This window comes from Miniopterus schreibersii (genome assembly GCF_964146895.1).
Source record: "Miniopterus schreibersii genome assembly, chromosome: 2".
Classification (NCBI taxonomy): Eukaryota; Metazoa; Chordata; class Mammalia; order Chiroptera; family Miniopteridae; genus Miniopterus; species Miniopterus schreibersii.
The window spans coordinates 14,370,013-14,396,788 of NC_138102.1; the positions used below are offsets into that span (position 1 = coordinate 14,370,013).

General features: G+C 35.2%; 1 protein-coding gene across 1 annotated transcript in view; it reads left to right on the forward strand.

The window, feature by feature from the left end:
* Positions 1-26,776, forward strand: part of TNKS (tankyrase) — a 159,650-nt gene that overhangs the window by 68,395 nt on the left and 64,479 nt on the right. The window contains exons 4-5 of the mRNA XM_081130258.1: positions 13,671-13,707; positions 14,473-14,548. Coding sequence (XP_080986384.1) covers positions 13,671-13,707; positions 14,473-14,548 — 113 coding nt within the window. The remainder of the gene's footprint in view (positions 1-13,670; positions 13,708-14,472; positions 14,549-26,776) is intronic.

Here is a 26,776-nt window from a genome sequence, read left to right on the forward strand (position 1 = left end):
TTGTTGGGGATGTGGAGAAAGTGGACTCTTGTGAACTGTTGGTGGGAATGTAAAATGATGCAGCTGCTATGGAAAACAGTATGGAGGTTTCTAAAACATAAAATAGAATTACTGTGATCCAGCAATTCAACTTCTGGGTATTGAAAGAATTGAAAGCAGAATTTCTGAGAGATATTTGTGCATTCATATTCATAGTAGCATATAAGCAAGAGCCAAAAGGTGGAGGCAACTCGGTGCCCATCAAGAGAGGAATGGATAAATAAAATGCTATAGCCAAAAGTGTAATTTTATTTAGTCTTACAAAGGCTTACCACTTTAATTAGTCCAGTATTCTCCTGGAGAAAGAGAGGAAAATAATGTTCCAAATTTTTGCATAGCCTAAAGGCTATATGTTTGATTAGTTTATTGATTGCTATTAAATCTTTTTCTTCCCACAATAATTCAGTTAGATAAGTTCTAAAATTCCTCTTACTGGAACTTACTGTTTTTTTCAGGAGCTTCCTATGTAATCTTGTGATACTTTTATTCTTAATTCTAAGGGCCTAGCTGCAATACAGTCCTCTGTTGTTACAATGGATCTTCCTCGAGATAGGACATTCTTTTTTAAGAAATATGTGTGACTCCAGGATTGGAAAATGAAATAGGTAGTCCTTTTTAAATAAAAAGGAGATATAAGAATGAATATAAAATATGGTCCCTGACTTCTAGGAGCTCAAGTTGGGCAAGGAAGAACAGACCCACAAATGATTTTTCATACAATATAAAAATGTTACGGAGCACAGAGGAAGGAACAATTGATTCTCTGCAAAAATTACTAAAGCCAAGAACTCAGTGTTGACTGCTCCTGGTTTGTTCTCCACCCACATTTGAGGCTTCGTAGTTTTGGTCTAGCATTTTCGTGTATTTTTCCATTTAGAATATTTTATTTTTCTGTACTTTTGCCAACAGTGTTAAAAGAATATTGCCTTATATGATCTTACTCCATTTCACTCTCCAGTTGCTTCTGGGTCATCTAAAAGCTTGACACAAAATAAATGAAATGAACAAACTAAGCAAAAGGAAAAAATGTACAATTCTTCTCTAGCTTGTTCTTAACAATAGAATCATTCTACCAAATAGATAGCACTTCCTTCTGTACCCATCAGGAGGCATCAAGTGATCAGAATCATTATGCAAAACGTGCACACAGGAAATTACTGTCTAGAATGAGGGTAAAAGTGTGCTTGCCGATGTGCGTGCACTGGGTTGCTATCTGTATTTTTAAAGTTAAAGCTTGTATAACCTTTTCCTGAACATGCTAATAGGCAGTAACTTATCTCGAGTTCCAAAAGTGCCCTTTTTTTAGTTTTCCTAAGGTATTAATAGCTTGCTAATAAAGAAGCAAGATATCTCCAATCTGCAAATCATAAGTTTTTGTGCTTTAGTGTTTACTCTGACTGGTATACTACAGAGATATACACACACACACACACATCACACACACAGAGGCCTGGGTAATTAGTGACTAGCAGAACTGATCCTGAAGTCAGACTGTTGATGTCATTATTAAGAAAGTAACAGTTGGAAGAATGGCTTGTGGGTCACTTATAGCTGTGGTACAGCCTTGTACAGGAACATTGTTTTCTGTGACCTTGTCCATGTCTGGTTAGAAACAGTCATTATCAGTAGGGCCGACTTGCACTTCCTCAATATTTAACGTAGTACTAATCCTAGATTAATTTTATTTTTAATTTATCTCAACCCTCATGTTTTAAAATACTGACTACTTACTTGCATATTAACCTTTAGTCAAGTTTCATAAGGAGTGCTACATTGCAGGGTTGGTACATTTCTATGGTAGATAAAAATATGCTAAAATCCATATGCACTTCATGAAATCATTATATATAAAGTAAATCTAAAGTTAAAAACTAACAGAAAACAAAACATGAAATGTAATAACTAGTTCATATTTTTCATTATGGCTTATCGTTATTGGCACATGGATATACTTGAAGCTGCTGGAAGTCAATAGGTCACCAACTAGTATATTAAAAAATATCAAATATCTGTATAATAGGAACTTATTACCAATTCATACATCTTTCCTTTTGCATGAGGTTTTCTCTCTAATGAAGAAACTGAGATTTTCCCCTTATAATGTTTTATTTCTTGTGGTAGAGAGAAGGGAAAGTTCATCTGCATGATTTTTCTAATTACCTTCCTCTGAAAAGCTTTTACTTTTTCTTGGAAATTATTTAAACCCCTCTAATTTTTCCACTATTTTATTAATGTGGTATACGTCCATTTCTATTCTTCTCATGTTGTGATGACAACATTCTAGTGACCCAGCAAAATTTTTAGGACAGTAAGATCAAATGATCCCCCTCATTTTCATTACATAAAAGCTGTTTTATTATAAAGGAGAATGGAGAAATCTCTTTTCTTAGATTCTTTAAGTGTTAGTTTTTTAAATTAAAATTCTTTCACTGATGTTAATGAAAATGAAGTTCTGTCTCCCTGGTGATTTATAGGGAGAAATAATAAACAATCGTTAGCAAATCAAATGCTTTAAAGTTTGAAAAGCATTATTATTACCACCATTATTGTTATCTTGTGTTGGAGGTTTACTATGAGTCAAGCATTATTTAAACTGGCTGTTCTGTTTGCATTATGCCTGAACCTCAGAGCAACCCATAAGATAAGCATTATCTTTCTCATTTTACAGTGAGGAACATGAAGCTCAGAGGAAGGTTAAATGATTTGGTCAAACTCACATGGCTAGATAGAAGCAGACCCAGGATTCATTCAGAATGTCTGGCATAAAAGGTGATGCTCCTTGTTATGACTTACCAGTGATACCCAAGCCATGCCCAGGCCATCTCCCCCCATGAATATGTGTACACCCCCATCTTTATAATGAAAGTATTAAAAAACAAAATTGAACTGAGTAATTTGAGGATTGAATTGTCTTTATTCAATAGTTCGTGCATAGAGCAGCATCCTATTTAGCAGATGGAAAGGAGCTCCCAAGAGCTGTACAGAATGAAAGGTTTTTATAAGCTGAAGGGGGCAGGAAAAGGAAGTTTCTAGCAAAAAGTGGATGGTTTCAGGCAAGGTCATCTTTCTATGGGGAATGGAAGGGGTCTATTGGGAAATTACCTCCGTAGTTCCAGCCAGGTAATTCTAGATTGACTGGTTAAAGGTTACATTCCTGGGAGAGGCTGAAACTACAATTAGGTTAGGTACTAAGTCTCGGTTTGATGATGTGGGCTTAGCACAAGTGACTCCATTTTGGGCCTGTAGTCTCTTTTTAACAGAAGTCATAAAGTTAGAGGAAGAAAAGATTAAAAATAGTAGTAACACACCATCCTGAATTAGAGTTTTTTAGCTTCTCTTATTATAAGTCTGTTCAGTCTTTTTTTTTTTCTTTCTTTCTTTTTTTTGTTCTCAATAAGCATGTGTAGCCCTGGAAGAGAATCATTATTGACCCATCTTATCTAATATCAAAGATTACTGTAAAAATCCCAGACTCAAATGTTTTTGCCAAAAGACTTTGTTCTTGTGTCATAGGCAGGGGGAAAATATATATATAGTGTGCATTTTAAAGGACCTTATGAATTACATAAAAATAAATATGAACATAGTGTAAAAAAAAAACACGAAGCAAATAAACTTGAATTAAATCATATCAGTGTTAAATTATAGAATCTCCCTAAGTAGGTTGGAGGCTCAGCCGCTAAAGATTGGTTTGAATATGATAGTGTTGAAAGTGGAGTGGGGAGAAGTTAAAGGGAATATAACAAAGTGCACTGTAAACGCCATGAATCAAATTACTGTTATTTAACTGACAAAGTTTATTGGTTAAGGGAACTAACCACATAAAGGTAAAGATGTATTTCAAACCAGGGTCTGCTAGATCCAGAGACTTAAACTATATTATGTATATCTGACTGTCACTGTTTCTTTAAGCAGCCCACTGCCTTTTTGCTCCACGTCCTGGGCATTCTCTGTTCCCTTCTCTGCTCCCTTCCCCTCCCTCACTCACACCTTCTCCCTCCTGTGCTCTTCTTGTTCTTTCTCTGCCTTCTCTGTTCTTTCTGTCCCCTCCTCCACTGTCCAGTGACTTCAGCCTCTCGGTCTCCATTTTCTGTCTGTATGGGTTTTTTTCCTTAAGCTGCTCTGTGTTGAGCATGGCTATTGATTGGCAGCTCTGGGGATTACTATTTTTTCTGATGCAGAAAGAGGGTTCTTCCCAAACTGTGGAATGGAAAGTCTCAAGGAAGAGCTCTGAGCTGCATGGGTCATTATTCTTACCTGGAGCCATCACTGGTCTGGCTGGACTGTGCTTCCTGGTCAGGGGTGGAGCAGGACTCTAACTGGATACTCTGCCAGTCTCATAATCGCAGGAAAGGAGGAGCAATTCCCCAAAACGAGGGGGGAGTGCCTACCAGAAGAACCATGTCGCGGGCACTGGGGCAGACCAAAGTAACGTCTGCTGTGCTGTTTTACTTAGGTTTATATTTTCCCTAGTTCTAACTTAGTACTAACAGCTAAAAATGGAATATTCCCTATGTAAAAAAAGACATGATTTTATAAAAAATTAAATGCTAATTCCTTCACAATTGAAAACGAGATATGAGTGTGGGTCCTCAGGATTTCATCAGAATTTTTCTTTCAGAATACACAAATGTCTTTTTATTGATAAAGAATGTTTTTTATATTATTGCTGACTTAACTGAAAAGTAGAGTAGTTGCCTTCTTTAGATGTTCACCATATATATTTTTAAACAGTTTGATATAAAAACAGTTTATTAAAAAAAGGTTGTGCCAGGTGGAATTCTGTTTGTTGCTTTGTGGCCTATAATACTAGGTGTTCAATTCCACGTGCCCTATTGAAGAAAATTCTTTATTCCTAGCAGCTTCTAGGGAATACCTTAGAAAGTATAATATATTTTTCATCTATAGAAGAGCAGTATTTGAGAGGCAGCATTCATTGTGGTTAAACAGCCTCCCATCTACCATAAACTATCTGTGATAGGCACAATAATGGGTCTCTAGAGATGTCCATACACCAATACCCAGAACCTGTGAATGTTACCTTATGGGGTAAAAGGAACTTTGCTGATGTGATTAAGTTAAGGATCTTGAGATGGGGAGATTATTTTAAGTTACCTACGTAGCCCAATAAAATCACAAGGGTCCTTATAGAAAGGATAAAAGAGGGTCAGACAGAGAAAGAGATGTGATGTGGAAGCAGAGGTGATAGTGATGCAGGGGCCACAAGCCAAGGAGTGTGGGCACCCTTTTGAAGCTAGAAAAAGCAAGAAAATGGATTCTCTCCTAGAGCCTCCAGAAGAAATACAGCCCTGCTGATCCATTTTAAACTTCTGACCTCCAGAATTGTAAGAGAATAAATTTGTTTTAAACCATTAAGTTTCTAGTAATTTGTTACAATAACATAAGGAACTTAAGACATTAACTATGTGACTTATTGCTCAGTTTTCTCATCTGTAAAATGGAGGTGGTAATAGAACAGAAGCATTATTTGATAATTAAATGAGTTAATTCAAGGAAAGTGCCTGTCAAATAAGATTTTATATTTGAACTAAATTTAGAGTCCAGTGGTTAGATCTAATGAAGAATAGACAGTAAAGAATGTATGCATGTGTAATTTAAGTCCAAATTTATAGTTGTATAACAGGTATACAACTATATCATGGAAGTCACATATATAATCATAGATCCGGAAGGACCTTAGATTTAGAGGTTACCTGATCTCACTCCATCACCCCATAAGGATTCTACGCTATATTCCAATGTGGCATTTCTGTGCTATAGCCTATGAGCTCTCTGTCATAATTAGTCCTTTGTGGCATAACTTAAATGGTTAGAAATATTTCTCCCATTTTTTAAGCCAAATACAGTACATATAACTTTTCTTTGGAACTACATTGTATATGGCTAAGCATTTTTCTTTTCGAGAGCTTCCTCTGAAATACTGACAATAGCAGTTAGAACCCTTCCTGTAACTCTGACCACTTCTACCACCTCAGTCTTTTATACTGTAGACTAAATAACCCCATTCTGCTTTTTATTCTGCTGATACAACATAAGTTTCCATTTACCTTTTTGTAAATGTGTCACATGGATTCATTGAGCTTCCTGTCAAACCAGCTTCCGAGTAGTTTAATCTGGGCTAATCTTAAATTAATTTTTAGTCTTGATTTATATATTTGAACAGTTGACTTTTTTAAAAAACTCTGATAGCAGGAAATTCTATTTAATCCCCTTTTTTATGTTGTTCTTTTAATGCTCATCTTCAGTTGCCATCATTTTGCATCTTACGCTCAGGTTCCTCAAGACCAGATTTTGTTCTGTGGATAGCCAGCTGTTCCTTTTTTTCAAATTTCCATTTCTTTTAAGTTAGCAAGAAAAATGATGAATTTACCAAGTCTTTTGGTCCCGTGCCCAGGACTTTAGAGTCACTACACATGGCCTATATTTCTTTGGGTAAAGTTGTTCATCTCTGCAAGATTCAGTAAAAGTGATCAGTGGTGTGCTTGACACGTTGTCTGAGTGTGCTCTCAGCCACTGCCTGGCGTGTGCGTTTGGGGAGGCAGCCCCATGGAAAGCTGTGCCGCCTCCGTGAGTCGTCATTAACTGCCACTGGTCCTTAGTACCTGTGACTTCTCATCATTACTGCATCTGTCTTTAAAAGCCCTAGATTACCTACTGAGAAAGGCCTCATTTTTGCATTATTCTGGTCATTAATGCTCAGTACTTATATTTTACTCACCTCTCAGTCTCTAGCCTTCTCATTGTCTACCTCATGAACTTTATTATTGGATTCTTTCCCCCTTTTTAACCTCAGTCCTACCTTTATTTTACTGCTCTCCTTCTCTCTGACTTTTTCCTTCCTGCTCCTCCCCTCTACTCCCCTCCCCTACTCATCCATCACTCCCCTCCTACCAAATAACTGTCCAGAAGTCATGCTCTGAATCTCAGAAGTTCCTTATACCTTGGAGCACCCTTCTTATCTTGCTCAGAGAGAATTTGCTCCCACTTTAGTGGCAGTGTTTGCTAAGCTTTGCAACCTTTCCGCACATGATAGTTTCAGATGTGCACTGTCCCCCAGTACACACTTTGCAGAATGTTTCATTGGTTAACAACGTCCTGTAGGAACACCTCTCTTGGCTTCTAATATCCAGCTTTAGAGAACGTATATATCTTGTAATACAACTTTTTTCGGCCAGTATGTATTTATATTTATGTTACAAATTTTAATACATTTTAACAGAAAAATAAATTTCAGCCAAAAAGGTGAGTCACATTTCAGATACAATTGACAGTGTCAGAAACAGGTATAAATTATTTGAAACCCCGATACATGTTTATAAATGGGATGTGTATCTTAGATATTGTTAGGGCTAAGCAAAGTCATATCACTGCACACAAAGAAGCTAGTTGCTAACAGTCATATTATTTATTGATTACATTATGTTTTTTTCCCAGAGCCTTTGTTATATTTGAATGTTTTATTGTGTTTTTGAAATGTTTTAGGACGTTGGTTTAGGTTTTTGTATTGATATGTGATATATTATAATTTTTATCATTTAAATATTGTGACACAGGAGATATAGTTATATTTGGGGGCCTTTTTTCTTTGAAAAATGATTTTCAACTGTCCTGCTGGGAGTGGGACATGTCTCCTCTTTCCTAATGAATTGGAAAATTCTTAAATAGGAATCTTTCTGGTTTATATCTAGTTTCATACTTAGGTCAACTTTGTAAAAAAATTTATCAACAAAATAGAAAATAGTGCCGGTTAGGTAAAATTGCTTTGTTTACTCTATAATTCCAGGTACTACTTTCTATAACAGTTTAGTAGAGATTTTTTTCCCTAGATAATGTTGTTTTCTTTTAAAGTCTGTTTAGAGCAGCATTAAAATTTTCTTAGGAAAAGATCTGAGCAGTATTGAGAATCACATACAGGATGAGAATTTTAAAGCTGAAACTTCAGAGGTCATTCACTCCTCCACCCTCACTTTTCCAAATGACAATAAAATGGAGGCTTCCTGGAAGCTAAAGTGACTCCTGAGGTCACACAAGTAGATCAATGACAGAGCTAGGACACTCCAGACCTTTTATCAGTGTTTTCTCCTCTGCTTCATGTTGATGAAGCTGTTTGGTATATTTATTCAGTAGGGAAAAAACGTTTGTAGAGTTTGGGCAGTAACAATTTTAAGAGTAAGAATATATGGAAAGTGATTTATTAGAGTAAAAGATGACTTTTTAAAATTGTCATTAAAAACACTCTGGAGTAGTATGGTACAAAAAAAATTTCAACTGCCCTGTCTCACATTCTCTGTCTGTCCAGTGTGGTGAGCACTAACCACGTGTGCCTATTGAAACAACTGAAACATGGCTAGTGCACCTGAGGAACAGCATTTTTATTTTAAAAACATTTTTAAATAATTCACTTCAAAGTAAGTGGTCATGTGAGAGTGGTAAATACTGTATGAGACAGCACACTGTTATGATGGTATTATAGTGCACGTTGTTTAATATTACCTGATACTGGCTAATTAAAAGGGTCAAAGTTGTAGGAGGCAAAATAAGGAAGGATCTCCACCAGGAGAATACTCTGTTAAAGCCTAGAATTTGAAAGCCCCAAATTATTCCATGTTTAGAATGACTGTGGAGTGTTTAGTTTGGTCATAATTTTAGGCTTAACTAATGGTATAGATTTTGAAGCAAGTAGCAAAATGAGTGGGAAGAGTGATAGGATTCAGAAGTAGGAAAAAAGCATTTAGAACTTTGATAACTGTAATTTCCCCGCAGTTGTCTTGAAAATACTCATGAAAGATTTCAGAGGGAAAAATAATTCAAGAATTCTTGGCGTCTTCATTTATGTATAGTAGAATATCATTTAGTCTGAAATTGCTCTTGGTGAAAGTCATAGCTTTAACTTCTTGAGATTAGATTATCTTCTGGTGCTTTAGTGAGATTCCTTCCGTAACTACACAACTGGTTCTAAGTTTTCGAACTATTAGTGAAAACACATGGAATATATCCCTAAATTAATATTTTATTTCACACATTGGCTGTCAGTTTAGATACAAGAATCAGTTCATCTTTTATATTTACTGGTACCTTGATGAAAAATTCTATATGAAAATTATCAACTCATGGTACTACTTAATACTTGAACCTGGCAACTAAGGTCGTTAAACCTGTAACTAAGGTTCTTTCTTTAAAGTAAGTTTTTATTTTTCAATTACAGTTGACATACAATATTATGTTAGTTTCAGGTGTACAAACAGTGATTAGACATTTCTGTAACTTACAAAGTGATCATCCCGATAAATCTAGTACCCATCTGATACCATATGTAGTTATTATTATTACAGTATTATTGACTATATCCCCTGTGCTGTCCTTTACATCACCATTACTATTTTGTAATTACCAATTTGTTTTTCTTAATCCCTTCACCTTTCTCACCCATTACCCCATCCTCCTCTCATCCAGTGACCGTCAAAATGTTCTCTGTATCTGTGAGTCTGTTTCTTGACTGAAGTCTATACAGAGCTCTTCCCTTGAGATACCGAAAGCATGAGGGATTAAAGCATGCTATGGGAAATGCTAAATGCATCGATCATTTGAATAGATTCAGAATTCCTATTCCCTCGGTCCAAAATATTAAAACTACCTTTTTTTTTTTTTTTTTTTTGCCCATGTTTACAAAGCTCATATGAAAACTTCAGTGCTTTAAAATAGTTTTGATGGAAATATTTGGCTTATATAAATATGTTTAATCTCTTTAAAGCTCGTTATTGTCATTGTTTTAAATATTCTTTTATTGCTGTTACTGTTCTGTTACTCTTGTTTACATTGCTTCTTTGAAAGCTCAGATTTGTTTAGTTTGTGCTCAAGTATTAGCCTCGTTCAGGGCCTAACGGATAGTGAATAATACTCATGAAACCTTAGACAATTCATTTAACTGCCCTAGTGTCAGTTTCATTAACTGTAAATGAATCTGTTGCAGATGGTCCCTAAGGAGAGTGACTCTAAAGTTGGGGGCGAGGTGACAGGAGAAAGGTGACTTTCACAGTGCACCCCCCTCGTGGTAATAACGAGATGTCACTGATAGACATGTATTATGCATGGTTTCAAAGGAAGAGAAAAGAAAGGCCATAATTCCTTTTAGTACCTCACCGCTTTAAGAACACGTGATTTCATGATCGTGAGTTTCCTCCCTCTTCCATCTCAGCAGAACCAAGTGAGCTCATTTCTACAGAATTAAAGTCTACTGCTTTCATCCTGTCAGTGGATGAAGAAAGGGGCAAAAACTCCACAAAATGTTAAAATTGAGATAAGTCAGTAATCCTGACTTCTATATATTGATGTAGGTGTTCTTCATTTTTATTCAAAAAGTAATTTGTGTTCTAACTACCTCAGAGAAATACAAAGAGGAGTTTTATTTTTAACCTTTATGATTTAACCTTTCTGATAACGTACTTCTTTAACATATTAACTCATACTTCACTCTGTGTGTGTGTGTGTGTGTGTGTGTTTATCTTTATATGTATCCTGTCATTAGTTTACTAATAACAGTTCAGACTTTGAAAAGTAAACTTTTGGCTTGCTTATTATTTTTTTGTATCCCACTTATTTTAATCAAAGAAAAATATTTTAAGCCATCCATTTTCTCCATTCCTGGATGCTATTATCTTGACTATAATTGCCTAGTTTCCTTTCTGGCTGATCTATTGCTGGCCTTTATCTGAATGTTATTAAAGAATATAAATGCTCCATAGAGCACCATCGTCTCAGCCGGAATATTTTCAGATTCTCAGCTAAAATGAAACAGAACCTGTGGTTTGGCTGTTAAGTAAGTAGCTCAGATTTGTCGTCAGAGTGGGTAAGGACCTCTAAATTCATTATGTTAGTTGTAGCTGCAATGTAGCATTTGAAAAATAGCTTCCACTGTTTATGGATTGTGGTCCTTGGGCACCAGATAGTGGATGTTGGAATGTATTGCAGAAAAGATGATTAAAGTACTAGGCTCTGGAACAGTCAGAGTAGAAAGCCATTTGTAACACCTGTGTCCAACTCTGTCAGATGTACTTAAATGTTTCCTTTTGAAAGCTTTGGTTTATTATCAGCTTATCCGTGGGGGAATAACATTCTTGCAAAAATAATGTGCCTTTTGGAGAAAACATCAATGAGCTATATTTGATGAGAAGTTTATGTAGGTAGACTGATTTGAACTTCGGAGATCCCAAATACTTTGCAGTTTTATTACCTAGCTTATTGGAGTCATGTTTCACTGTGACTTAGATTTCAATAGTAGCTGCTTTCAGTTCCCGATGTTAATGTGTTTTTACTGTATATCAGGGAATTTATACTTCAGTATATAAACTGTCAGTATTTATTGTGCCGCTGTACCCACTTCCTCTTTGCTTTGGGCCAATTTCCTTCCCAACAAAAGTTCACTGGAGTAGAACATGGAAATAGTTTACATAATCACAAAACTTACCGATCTTTAAATATACTTCGCACTCTTCAAAATAATGTTCAGATTCCTTAGAGGGCCATTCTTGACCTTTCAAATTCTTCCCTACCTCCTTGTTCTCCATTCGCCTGTAGGGGCCCTTTGTTTCAGGTTTACAGAGCTACCCTTCTCCTCCTTGTTTCTTTACTTCTCTTCCTTCCTTCTCACTCACCCTTCTTCATCTGAGGATCACCTGTTCTTCCTTCAAAACTCTGTGCAAGTTTCCCCTCTTCCAGGAAACCTTCCTTGAACTGTAAATCACCTGCCTTTCATTAATCCCATTTAGACTAGCCTTTAAGCTCTTTATAGCATTTCATAAGATTATTTTTATATTCTAATCATTTGTTTACTTGTCTGTCTCATTTGATAGACTAATATTCCTTGAGTTCAGAGATGGTAGTGTCTTTTTTGGTTTTGAAATCTGGCATATAGGCCTTTCAAATGTTCATTGACTGACTGAAAGACAGACTTCTATAGGTAATTCCATAATTTGACGTTCTTTGCTCTTGATATTTAAGGTATTTGAGGGTATGGGTTATGCCATTGTCCTCATAGGAGCTTTTTAAATGGACTTACTAACTTTCATAATGCCAACTAAAATGTTTAATAAAGATAGGTCTTTGGCATTGGGAAGTCAAGAACTTTATTGGCAAGGCATATAATAATATAAATCTTAAACTGTCAATCAGTTAAAGAATCTGGAAGACAATATATGGGAAATTGGAAAGACCAACTCTTATCAGGAATCATGCATTCTAGCTTATCTATATATATTGTTGAACCTGTGAGTTTATTGGTATATAAAATTTCCTTAGGGGAGAATAGGTATTTAAAAACTGTTTCCTTATTTGAAAATAACTCTTTACAGTTTTTAGATTTTAATGTAATCTTAATTTGAGAAATAAGACTAAGTTTAAACTAAAAGAATATGTGCTAATAATGAGTTATAGAACTTAAACATGTGTTTGGTGGTCCTGAGGTGTCTTTATAGTATTTGTATCAATATTCTGCATTCTGTAGCAAAACAGAAACAGAATGCAAAGAAATCTATATTTACAAGTAAGATTTTTTAAAAATAATTTAAGCTTATTTCTTAATAGCATTAAAACATAATTATGTCTTTAATGATATAGCAAACTGAATCCATGTATTGTTATAGCTGAATCATAGTCCTGGTATTTTTATCTATTGAATGAACAAACACTTTATTGTTAAAATTTCTTGTTCTTTAATTAAGCTTTCAAAATAAACTTGTTTGTTAGATCTTGAATACCCTAGGAAGTTTGTATTGAAGGTCTTAAGTTATATGCCTCATTTTAGTCTGTGATATATTAAAAATAGAATGAAAAATTATTCACATCTCAATAGTTAGCTATCTGCTCATTCTCAGAGATCTAAGCCTGCTTTTAAAAAATATTTTTAATATTTATTGTTTGTTAAAATTTGATGCTGAATTTGTATAAAGTGTATAGATTATAGCACATTAGGATATTATTGTCACTGTTTTGGTTTTTGGAGCGCTGCCTCCAAGAGGTTCCTAGCATTTGGTACGTAATTCACGTATTTCTAGTCTACAGACCTACCCTATCGAAGCAAAGGCTTCAAGGTTCTGATATTTTTTTCTACTGCTATAAAGCTCAGCAATGGTAATTAATGTGGTTTTTTTTTTAACTTTCCATGTCTTTACGAATAAAATTGAATTTTTTCGAAGACAAGTAATTTGTACCTTTAAAGAGCCACATTATTTTGCTTTTGTCTCCGAATGTATTATGCTTCACAAGTATACTGTGACAGGCTGAATAGGAAAGGGGGGAGGGGACATTGTCTTCGGCTGGCATGCTGTTATCAGAGGGAATGTGTTTCTGGACACGAGATTTAGCATTCATTGGTTGTCTGAAGAAAGCTACTTCATCTGAGGATTGGACAAGAAGCTGCGTCAATTTGCTGCCCGTCTCCAAGGCACTGGTGATGCTGCCTTCACAAGCTAGCTAACGTCACGGCTCCATCACCCAGCGGGGTGTGGACTATCTTTTTCTGTTCTTCTCTATTTAATTCTCTATTTGCTGCCTACTGCATTTCTTAATCTGTCTTCTGCCAAATGCTAACAGCATGATATTTTGCAATCATCTAGGTGAATACAAGAAAGACGAACTCCTAGAAGCTGCTAGGTAAGTGATTCCATTCATTTTAAGTGAGTATAATGCATTTAAGGGAGAAAAGGGGGAGGGCAGGGGGAGGACTATAAAAATTATAACATGTTATTGTCTTGCTTGGATTTTATGCAGTAATGCAGATAGGACCTTATACGAGATCTTTGTGTACTTTATTTTACATGATTAGTGTATTAAATGTGACTGTCTTTCAGTCTGGTGATGATTGTAGGGTTAATTGTATTTGAAACATATCTTAGGGTACCTGCAAACCTTAGTTGCCCAGCTTTTCCAATGATATTCTCAGAGTATTTGAACACCTATATTTTCATTTTTCTTTGAAAATTTTTCTAATTTTCAAAAGCTTGAGTGAGGGGCATAAAGTAAATGTTAAATTCTCATCCATTTTCTTTTGTTCTTGTTCATTTTTAATTTAATTGATTAGTTTTTTACAGCATTTTGTGTGTATTTTTAACTCCTGTGTTTTAGATCACTTATCAGAATAAAGTTTGTTTGTAATTAGGAAGATGACTTTATGCAGATAAATAAAAAAATAAAAATGTAGAAAGCTACTTTTTCCAAGCTGTACCACTACATGATGCTTAACAGGGATTAATTGGGAATATATTAACTGAATTGAATATAGCAAAGAGTGTCATTCAGAACCGTACAGGAGAAACCGAAGCAAACCCATGTGATTTTCCACTTTCTTGTGAAAAATATCTATCCGTATTCATAAGAAGCGTTATAATTTTAAAAGAATTGACTTCTACCTCTTTATAGGAGTGGTAATGAAGAAAAACTAATGGCTTTACTGACCCCTCTAAATGTGAATTGCCATGCAAGTGATGGGCGAAAGGTAAGTTAGTTAAAATACAATATTCCCCTTCGGTAATTTCTCTCTGCTTTACAGTTAAAGTGTTTGAAGTTGGCATATATATGTATGCATATATAGCTGTATTTTCTGGCATCTTCTCACTGGAAAATGAAATGCTGCTGTATCTGTTATTGGCAGTTGTGACATATTCACTGAGCTGGTGAAGCATGGATCTTAAGCCTTTTCTCTTTAAATGTCAGGCACTGAAAGTTGTTTGTTAAATGGAACTGTAGCCTTGTCGGTGATTAAAATTATAACAACTTAGATTACTTTCTGTGTCTGATTATGGAAATTGGAAATTCCTGTTTATGCCCTATTTACCCATCTTTGTTAGGATATATGCATTTTTTCTTTCTTATTTGGCAGAGGAAGATTTGTTTACTAGATACCAACACTTTTTCCATTTAAAGCTGAGAAAATGTTGCTAATGATTTTTTTAGATCTATGTGACAGCCCTGCTTTTTTATTTATTGTTTTTTTATTGGCTAAGTTTTTATCATGGTATATTGAAAGAAAATAGGTTAAAGCAGAGAGAAATATTATGCATTAATATACAGTTGTCATAAGTGTAAGGTAATATACAAAATGTACAGCTGGTATCGCATTATCTGCTTCACATTCTTATTGAATATAGACTGAAATATATTCCTTTACAGCCTCTGATAATTAACTTCAAATTTTAACAGTGATTTATTTACCTAATAGACACTAAAAAACAAAGTACTTTGTACTATAAAGTCTTTTTTTAAATGACAGTTAATTTTTTAATGTTAAAAGATTGCTTTTATATTTTAAAAGCCTAAAATAGTTCTAACATTACGCTGCAAATATTGAGGGAAATCATCTTTTGCCTAATATTTAAAGAATTAACTCCTTTGAAATGATTTCTATTGAGAATGTGCCATGAAAATTATCAGGATGGATGGTGCCCCTTAGAAATAATAAACTATTTTGCCTTTAAAAATTATTTTCCTGAATGATAACTTTATAGATCAAAATTATTCAGTTTTCCTTGACTGCTTCCACACTTTTTCCCCATTCTAAAGAAACCTATATACTAAAGGCAAGGAATTGAATCCCTCAGAATATATGTTATTTGTTATTGTAGGTGGCTTGTATTATTTCACGTGGCCTAATGAGTGTTTGGTTGCTCTAGATAATTTGAGGAGAGACTTCTACTTTCATGTAAGGTTAAATTATATATATATCAGGCTCTAAACTAGCAGATTTACTCAGCACTACTAGTAGTTTTTTGGATATTTAAAAAATGATAACTGCTCATTTTTCCTTCAATTTTGAGGTTGCTTTGAGGATTTTAACATTCTTGAGTTACTCAAGAAGCTCCAAATTTTGTTTGGATCCTCTCAGTAGATAAAGTGACTTTTATCACTGTGCAGAAAAGGGCCTTTTTATCAACGGTAAGTGCAGCTATATCTTTAGACAGAGCTCTTCATAGAACCCAGCATACTTCAGTTTTCCATAGCCATTTTAATATTGCAGAATTTATGTGCGATTACTACTGCAGGAGTCGATTTCCATTCCAGCTTCTTTCTTCCATCTTTACCCCGATATGTTGACAGTCCTGTTTCCAGCTCAGTAGATCATAATAATTAAAGATCATGAACACTAATAATTAACAAATTACTTCTCCCTGCCTCACCCCTCCACAACTGTATATAGAACTCCTTTATTTTTCCTTCTTCCCAAAGGAAGGTACATTTTCCTCTTCCTTTATGCTGAGATGAAGGTACTCCTCACCCAGATTCCTGTGGCTCCTTTTCTGTATTACTCAGTGGCCTTTACCACAGAGCTACTGAATCGTCGTTATTCATACACGACTTTTTCTTCTAATCTGTTAGCTCTCTTTTGTATTTTGCATCGGACCAAGCCAGGCACTTTGCATGTAGCAGGAGCTTAAGATATGAATATGTTCCCTGATGAACAGTTTTGTTCTCTGAGTGAAAAATTCATCCATTCTCTTTCCCATTTAGATAATTAACTCAGAAATATATGAATAGGGGATTTAATATTTTCTGTTATTATATATTTTGACTAGCATTATTTTATTTATTTTGAGTAATTATACTATGAAGGGTGAAATGCATTTTAATGTGTAGAACATTTTTAAGAACATGTCTCAAATATTCTACTGAAGGATTCATAACATAAATAATGCAACAGTTTTTCAAAATGTACTCTTATTTTTTAGATTATTGATTTTCTCAAAGTAGAAAAAAATTAAGCATTTATTAGGTTTTAGTGCTATTTATGCATATAACAAAAATCATTTAAAAATTTGCATTGGTATGCAAAATGCAAATACAATTTCATAATTAAAATTGAATAATGTTTATATTTACATATTACCTTTGTTTATGACACAGAGCAGTTCTTACTAAATATACCAGTTGCAGCAAAACCATAATAAATATTCTGGGCGCAAATGGAGATTGGGATAAGACCCCTTAGTTATGACATTATCTTTTGTTTTCTCACTATTGTTGTCAAGAAAATGTGTAAGCAAATCTAACTGCTAAATTACAAGTCTGATTTATATATTTAATATTTTTTCAAGCCATTTGCATGTATTTATCTAGAATTAGGAAGTCAGACTGTATTAAGAGGATAAAGGCACTTTACATATATAGCAAGTTAGTCAGTTATATAGTTTTATTTTTTGAATTTGCATTTTAGAACACAATGCAGGATCAAATTCATTTTTAGAGGGTTTCTAAATGACTATATTAATGCTTAACTGAGTCCTTGCCTGTCTCTGTTTTTACTATGATTCCTGGTTTGTAAATTTAAAAGCTCATGGAAATGTCAGTTTTGTAATGTTTTTAGAAAAGAATTGCTCCTTATACATTAACTAGTAGGTGGAAAACTTGCCTAGATATGTGTGGGGGTTTTAGACTTCAGCATTCCTTTTTAATGTAATGCGTGGGATTACACAGTGACAGTGTAAATTTTAAATAGTCTCTTAATTCTATTCTGTGACTTGATGATTATCTAAATAGGTAATATGTGAATGGTTAATATTTGTATTTCCTATAGACATTTGATTTTCTGATCTACAGAATTCTGAAAATAGTGAAGTATCAATAAGGTTTTAAGTAATTTACATTTTTATATTATGCTTTTATTTTACATGTAAAACATAGTTTGACTTGACTACTCTAGAAATTTCCAGTTGTTTTTTTCTCCCCTAAAAAGCAAAGGCAGAACATTTTTTTGTAAAACTTTGTTCTGAAATGCTACTTTTATAGAATTATATACATGTTCTAATGATGGTCACTTTAGAAACATAGAGGCATAGATATAATTTATTCTTCTTGTATCTCCTGCCCATTATGATGAGGTGTAACATTCTGTAGTTATTTTCAGTTGCAATGAAGTATCACCAGATCCTTAAAACAGACTGTATTTTCAAACTTAGATTTATTGTCTTTACAGTATTTTCTATCAGATGTTTTATTAGCAATTATACAAATGTTCTGGCCTTGTTTGGTATGTAAATTTAAGGTGGTGGTCTCTTGTTTTTCAATATTCATTTTTATAAGGATACCTTTTTACAATGAATGAAAATATTTGAATACATCTCAAATTATTTTAACATTGAACCCTCTTCAGAGTTCATTTTGGTCTCTCTCCTGTCATTTCCCTTCCCTGGCTGCCTTTACTCTCTTGGAGATATATGTTCTGAGTTTATCAGCTCCTTATAACAATGAGTAGGTTGGAGTTGGCCATTACTGTGCATATTTCTAAATAGGAGTACTATGTGTCTTTGCAGTGCCTACTGTTGCTATGATTGTGTGTCACCAAATATTGAAAGTAACTAATATTTAGTTGGAACTTTGTTTTTATGGTCAATGTAATTTCTGGTATTTCCGATTTTTTTCTGCTCCTTTCATTCATTTAACCAACACTCAGTACTTACCATGTATAGGTTGCTATGTTAAGTGTCATGGGAGATAAATATGCATTTGGTGGTATTGGTTTACAAGGAACTTAAAAATGGATAGAATGGTTAAGACATTACCCAATACATTGATGCTAACTCACTAAAAAATGTATGATTCCTTTTGCTGTGATACAATTATAAAAGTGTAGATTTAAGGTGGGATTCGTTTTTCTGGCCCTTTTATTTTCAAAGCATTAGTATTTACACATGTATGCTCTTTTGTATGAAACCACAAATTTAGATTAACAGGCAATTGGAGGAGCATGATTTAAATTCAGAAAGATTAACTGAAGGGTTTCTTTAAATGTCATATTTCTACTGTGTAAATGTTTGCTTCCATAAAATAGTTAATAATTAATAAGACTCTGGAAACAGAAAAGTAAAGTGTTTTAAAAAGTGTTTTATAAATATAGATCAATTAGAAATAAAGTAGAATTTAGTACCATTCCTGGAAGGTATCATAAAAAAATTGTGTGATGTAATTGAAAGAGCAAATAGGCTCTGAGGTGTGACAGATTGGGCTCTGTTCTTGGCTCCTTCCTCTTCTGGGTGTGACTGTGGCTGTACAGTTTTCAGTGTATTCATTCATATGGAATAATCATCCCTTTCCACAAGGCGCTGAGAGGATCAAGTTCGATAATGTGATTGACGTGTACAGTTTGTAGCCCATGGTAGAGCCTCAGTGAATTAGATTCCTACTCCCTTGATACATTTTTTAAGCTTTTGAACATATTTAGAATGGACACATTCATACTTTTGAGTACTCCAACATTGCCCACTTAAACTGTCTTTCTTATCCAGGTTCAGTCCCAGGTAGCATTCAGATAAAATGTAGGTTACCGGGTAACCTACAAAGCATATAATAAAGTTAATTATTTTGGAGTTTGGCCTTTGCTCTCTTACCACCCAGCATCATATTTAATAAATAAATTTGTTTAAATTGGCAGCTTATAAATTCAGAAATGTGTTCTTGAGCTATATCTACCAGTTTTAAGAACATACTTATTAAAATTAATATCTGGCTGAAAATAATGCCATGGTACTCATTTGAATTCCATGAAGCACATCCATGAAGCACAAAGAACATACAGGATTAGTGCAATTTTTTGTATTTATATTTAAACTTTAGGGTTATGTACATTCGTCATACTCTTAATACAGTGTTTTTGGTTAACAACTCTCCTCCAGTGCAGATCTCTGAATATCATGTTTGACCAGCATTTTAACGATCCTCATGCAGTAGATTGTGACTTTGAAGACCCCTCCATGAACTGTGCCTCTCCTTAGGTATGCCCTTGCCTACTCCTCTCCCACGCAGACTCTGAGCTAAGCCAGGGCTGCTTTGATGAATAAAATAAAGCAGAAGCGCTGCTGTGCCATTAACAGGACTAGTCCTTGGATTGGCTTGGTGGCTGCCAGTTTCCTGCTTTGGGAATGCTCTGTCTTGGAGCCCAGCTGCCATGCCATGAGGTAGCCCAAGCCGCCATGTGGAGAAGTCCATGTGGAGAACTGAGGCCTCCAACCAGAGACCCACCGAGCTCAGTTAGGCTTCTCATTGACTCTAACCATTCAGGCGTCCCAGACGTTCTAGCCTCTGCTGAATTAGTTTTGCCTCCAGGTGACATAAACCATCCTAGCACCCTGGCCTATAAAGCAGAACTACCCAGGTAACCTACCATTTTGGAGGTGGTTTGTTACCTAGTGATAGATAAATGAACTACCCCTATCTGAGAAAATATAATTCAATCAATGCTTATTATCTAATGCACCATTTCTCAGGTGGATTACTGAAAATGGTTCTTTCATAGCTTCTTGGAAGAATAGTGAAGATTTTTAAATAAATCCCCAAATACATTATTTTAGATATGTTCAATTGCATCTTTTGGGATCATGGTGTTACATGGAAAAGCAGAAACTGGAAAGTAGAAGACCAAATTTTAAGTTAACATTGTTACTGGCTATGTGATTGTGGCAAGTTTTATTTTATCTTTGAATTCTGACTTTTTTAGCCTAAAAAATAAGGGCTTGGGCCACATTAACTCTAAGATACCTTTCAACTCTAACATTTTAAGATGGTAATGTATTTTGTAACTTATTTTTTGTCAGTTAGTAGTAATTACCGTAATATAGTTACATTATATAAAAGCCCGTAGAACCACACTAGTAAAGCACTCCTGGTATCTCTGATAAAGTTTATACGGAACCTTTTCCTCCTTAAGGAAGTGTTAGCGTTACCTGTGGACACATGTCTGGCTCCCTATGGCCTTCAGTGGCCTTTAGCATCATGCTCTGTTCTTGCCAAATCTTGGTAGATAAAAGGTCATACAATTTTCTAATTTTCATCTTTCATGGATCATACTTCAGATGTTACTAGGGATTAGGAGAAGGCCAGAATGCAGTAAGTCTGCATTAGGGACTCTTCAAGTGCTTTAGGTTTAATTATATATCTAATCAAATCACATCTTTAAAGTATATCTTGCTGAGCGGTGCATCTTACTGTAATGCAGAAATCCCTTAGAGCAAGTTTTCTTGCCTACTTATGTTGGGATGTATTGTATAAAATCTTTATGCTTATGTATATTCATTTTGTAACAATAAGGGCTTGAAAATGTCTTTTTTATTTTTCATTAGGGAATCACTACTGAAACAGTCTCTGTTTTGTCAAGCATGACATTTCTACTGGTGAGGGGAATTAGTACCCGTGCCAACTCTGTTCTCTTTGAGAAAAGAATTTTTAGTAGAAAGAGACCATAGTGTTAAAAAGTAGGTGGTAACACTTACGAGTTCATTTCAGTTCTCCTCCTAACTGTGGTTTCTCCAACACTCATGTACAAAAAGCCTAAGTTTCGTGCAGTTTTGAGTTTGTAGTTGAAGGATGAAAAATGAGTACCACATCCTTCTTTTGTATGATTCATTATTAAATTTGATTTAGAGTCCAAATTACAAAAATGACACTTCTGAATCTCCTTTTAAAACGGCAAGAATCTACATTTAAAAGTGCTTTTTCTTCCTCTGAAGTCAAAACTTTACAGGGTAGGATGAATTACAACTGCAACAGTAGCTTGGAAAGTATCTGTGTGGCCAGAGAACAGGATCTGGAAGAAACACTAAGTGGCCTCGGTGGCGTTGCTGCTGTCCTAGTGCTTCAGATGAGTGGATGGTGGATGGTAGTATTTACATATTTTATGTATCAATTAAATTACATGATAAAGAGATTTAAAAATACCCCTATGATGATTATGATTTGGTTATGATCTCTTTGGCATAAACTGTTCAGTTAGCATCAGTTGACAATAGAGTATTCTGCAAAAAGCTCTTAAACCCTTTCAGTAAAGGGTGGACCTTCCTGTATAAAAAGGCATACTTAGGTACAAAGGAAAGTCGTATTTTAGAAATTATTTTGCCTGATGAGAAGCAGAAAAAAGTGAAGAGTCTGAATTTAAGAACTTCGAAGCAATCTGGAGCTTTGAATTAGCATTACTAGAAACAGTTGTTTGGCAATAATACAAAACCAACATAAACTATTGATTTTTTAATTCATTGTGTGCCAGTTGTGTGGTGCTCAGGCTGTGATACAGTAGGCTGGGTGGCTTAAAGAACAGAAATTTATTTCTCACAACTCTGGAGGCTCAGAAGTCCAAGGGTAAGGTGCCAGCATGGTCGATTCCTGATGAGGGACACTCTTCCTGGCTTGTAGAGGGATGCTGCTTGCTGAGAGAGAAAGTGGGCTCTCAGCTTTCCCTTTTTATAAGGACATTACTCCGTTATCCTTAGGGAGGCCTCCAAGAGGCCCTGTCTCCAAATGTCATCATATTCAGGTTTGGGGCTCAACTTACGAGTTCAGGGGTAGCGGGTGTGACACAAACATTATAACACTTATTTTTGTATCACTACCTTTTTTTTTAAAGAAGTATAATTGCTCAGGAAGCCTACTTTTCCTCCCTCTCCACATGCATATTTATTCATTCACTCACTTGTTCAATTAAATTAGAATTATAAAAGAAAATTCCTAAAAGCATCAACAATTTTCATAATACTCTATTTAAAAGAAGACTGTTTTCAGTGACTAATAAGAAAACATTTCTCTACTAAGAATCGCATCAGTAGTAAAACCACTATATATACGTTGCATAATTTTTTGAAATGTATATTTGGGTAGCCAAATTAGTACATTTGGAAGTAGACTAACCTCAAATATAAAATGTTTCATATATTGATTTTTCTTTTGTAAAGGTTCTTTAGTTTTTTAATAATAACATGTTAATATTGTACTCTGAATACCATAGTATACATTAAACTACTCTTTTAGTTTCAGCGGGTCCAGTACCTGTGAGAATTCAGGGAAGGGCCTGTGGGCAGGGAGCAGAGCTAGAGATCTCTGCTTCTGTCTGCCTTTGGCTGCTGAATTCACATATGCAAACTCAGCAACAACAAGGACTTTATCACTGAAGGAACTTTGAGGTGACAACATATCTTGAAAGTCCTAGAGTTCTTACCCACGTTGAAATCAGCCAAGGCATCTGTCTTCTCCGTCTTTGCGTAGTTAAAATGGCTGTCTGATGGCCCGGGGAGGAATGAGTCTCACAAGTAAACTTTAAATGCCAATCGGTGTAACCTGTTTCTTGTTTCAAGAACAAGTTACTTGTTGAACATTAGTTAGATCTTGGATTTTTAGATTTGAAAACCTAAGATTGTAATATTAACTGTAAAAAGTAAACCGTGTGAGGTTCAGGTAGTATGAAAACTTCTCCTTAAAAGTATAAAACATCAGGTGACTATCAGACCAAGAAACCTGGTTTCCATGAAGTATACCAGCTGTTGCTCATTAAACAGTGCAAAATTAATGTTGCACCCTCTGAGAGTGCTAAGCGTTTTTTTCCATGCGAACCCTAAGAGAACATACTATAGAAACTCATTTTCATGCATAATTTCAATCTTTCCGCTGATTCTGAGGCTGGAAAAGAGAAACAAATTTCTGGCTGTTGAAGAATCCCCTTGGAGTTTCCACAGTGATAATATTAAGTTAAAATTGAATTAAATTGGCATTCAGAGAGTTATTCTCACAGAGATTACCCTGTAGATTTCCCGTACTTTTTTGTTTGTTCATTTTCTTTCTCTCTTTCTCTTCCCAGTACACGCATTTATAAGATTAAGATAGTCCTTTGTATTATCACTTTAAAAATAAATTTTTACCATGTAAGGTAGTTGAAGTATAGAAACTTTGTTTTATATTTCATAAATTCACTAAATTTTCAAATGCCTTAGGTCCCTTTCTAAAGATGACGTACATATGTTACTTTGGAAGAACATTCTTTCTGAGGCTGTAAAATATCAATCATTAGTCTACCTCTGTGTAGCCTATCTGGAATTCATAGAATCTTTTTTTTTTTTTAATACCTTTATTGTTGCAAGTATTACAGATGTCTCCTCCCCCCACCCCTCCCGTCGATCCCCTCCGCCCTGCCCCTGCCCCACCCCAGGCCTTCCCCACACTGTGCTCACTCCTGGAATCTTACTCGGAAGGGACTTGAATGGCAGCTAGTCTAGCCTCCCAGTGAAGTGCTGGAACCTTCCCAGTGATGACTCTGACAGCCAGATAGCTTTGTCATCTGGCTCTGTTTGAATGCATTTTTTAAAAATGAGAGCTCATGAGTTTGCACTAAGCCACATGTGGATTTACTGTTGAATTTGGGATTTCACGCTTGAAGGAGGAACATTGAACAGTTACAGGGTGACCAGGAAGGTAGCTGGGAAGTTGTTCCATAAAAAGCAGTTGATGCAACTGGGTGTGTTGAGTTCAAGAAGAGACCAAATGACTGTCTATTAGAGATACGTAGATAAATCCTGCACTAGGAGAGAGGCAGATAAATTATCTTCTCCAATTTCAGTATTGTTATTCTTCCTTGTCCTCCAGTACTTAAATTTTAAGTAACTTCTATTGTTACGAAGTTCTACACTTCTCGGGTGCTCATCCAGTGGTATGGCCACCCCTTATTCGTGATCAAGTTTGACACATGGTGTCCTGTGTACCATGAGGTGGTCGGAACTACCAGTGCGACCCCGGCCGCCAAGATATCTTCCTGCCCCTTCGCCGTCCTCGCGCATTTCCGAACCTGCCCAGGCCCCGAGTGCCCGCCAAGGGAAAGGGGAGCATGGGAGTGCCGAAGTCAGACTGGCCACGCTTGGTCTCTGAATCTGCTGTTAACTTGCTGTATTAATCCCCGAATGCCTCAGTTTCCTCATTTGTTATATGGGAATACTGATAGTTTCTAGCTCTTATAGTAGTTGTGTAAACTAAACAAGTATATTATATGTATACTTTGTATAGATACAAAGTATAGTATATTATATCAATATACTTTGATACAAAGTGCTTGGTACATAGGAAGTACCCAGTAGATCTTGCTATTGTTTTCAAAAAAATACTTGGTATTTTCAAAATGTTTTTGTATCTGCTATTTTATTTTAGCCTGAAAATAACTATGTGAGGAAGCCAAGTACTATTGTCACCCAGCTCCCCCTGTTACAGGGATTTAAAAACATTAAATGACTTTAAAACATTAAACACTCTTAGGTTAATCCTGATATAGTCCACTGAGATGAGACCATATCTGTGGTTAAGTGTGGTTAGCACTAGGCACTGTGCTTTAGAGAATAGTTGACTTAAGGGGCCAAGGACCAGAGGAGAAGATTCATAGTGGGAAAGAAAACAATTATAAGAAGATCCAGTAATGTATAATCTGTAGAAAAAAACAAGTTATAGCAGACGTAGTTCTTAAGAGAGTGTGAATAAAATACATTTTAAAAGTTTTATTTCTACTTTGGTTCATTAATTTTTATTCTCCAGATGTAGTTTCTCTTTTAAATTATCTTTATAAAAGCCCAAGAGTTGAGAAACTTCAAGGACACTGTCCAGTCTTCATTATGGTACTACTTAAAATATCCCTTCAAAAGTCAGGCAGAGGAGATAAGATATATTTATTTCCATGGACTCATGCCCATATTGATTCTTTAGCTTTTAATTTATTTTGATTCTGACTTTAAGTATCACTGTCTCAAGGAACTACTTAGATTGATCATTCCTCTGTATCTAAAAGAAATTTAATAAACTCTGATTATGTGGTTATTATATTTTCTGGGGAATTTTTATTAATGGCTGATACAGTATTTTATGTGTAGAAGGAAAACATTGATCTATCTTAACCAAATAAATTTGAAAGAGATATGTTTTGTTAAGATAGCCAGAACAAAGATGGAACAACCTGAATGTCCACTTATAGGTAATGGGTAAATAATTACAGTCCTGCCCTGGCTGGTGTGGCTCAGTTGGTTGAGTGTCATTCTGTGCACCAAAAAGTCGCTGGTTCAAGTCCCAGTCAGGGCACATGCCCAGGTTGTGGGCTCGATCCCCACCCAGTAGGAGGCAGCTGATCCATGTTCCTCACATAGATTTCTCTCTCTCTCCCCCCTTCTCTCCTTTCCTCTCTAAAATCAATAAAAACATATTTTAAAATAATAATTATGGTCCACTTATACAATGGAAGTACCATACAAAGAATTAGATAGACCTATATGTATAACATGTTAGAAAAATTGCATTTGTGTGACAAAAACAACAGCAAAAAGAACTCAAGAGAAAAACACGTTTATATATGCAGAAAAGCATCTCAAATGATACATGTGCAACTATAGGCTGATTACCTTTGGGAAAGGGGTTTGTTGGGCTAGAGGGTGAAATAGAACATTTTACTTTATATTATCTTTAGGGAATATGTTATTTTTATAATTTAAAAGGGAATTCTTTTGGGTGGGGAATGGTGGGTAAATGTAAAATAATTGATACTGAGGTCAGATAAAACAAAATGCATACATAGTACCTCATTTTTGAAACCAGATCTGAAAAAAGCATGTTCTTTTATATATATATATAAAGTGGAAACAAGTACTGGAATTTTTAAGTGCAATGACTTTGTGTTTGTTTATGTATATAAGCTTTCATTTCACATAAAATACAGAAGACATAGGCACAAGTTAAATAATCACAAGAAATGGGGAGTAACAGTCTCTTCAACAAGTCAGTGTTATGAAAAAACAGGGAGGGCGAAGACTTGTAGATGGAGGGAGACTTAAAGGCATAATACCCAAATGTATTGGTCCTGACTAGCAAACCAGCTTTAAAAAGGTTTCAAGATCATCAGGAAATTGGAATATTGATGTGGGCATTAGATGAAAACTAAGGATTTACCACT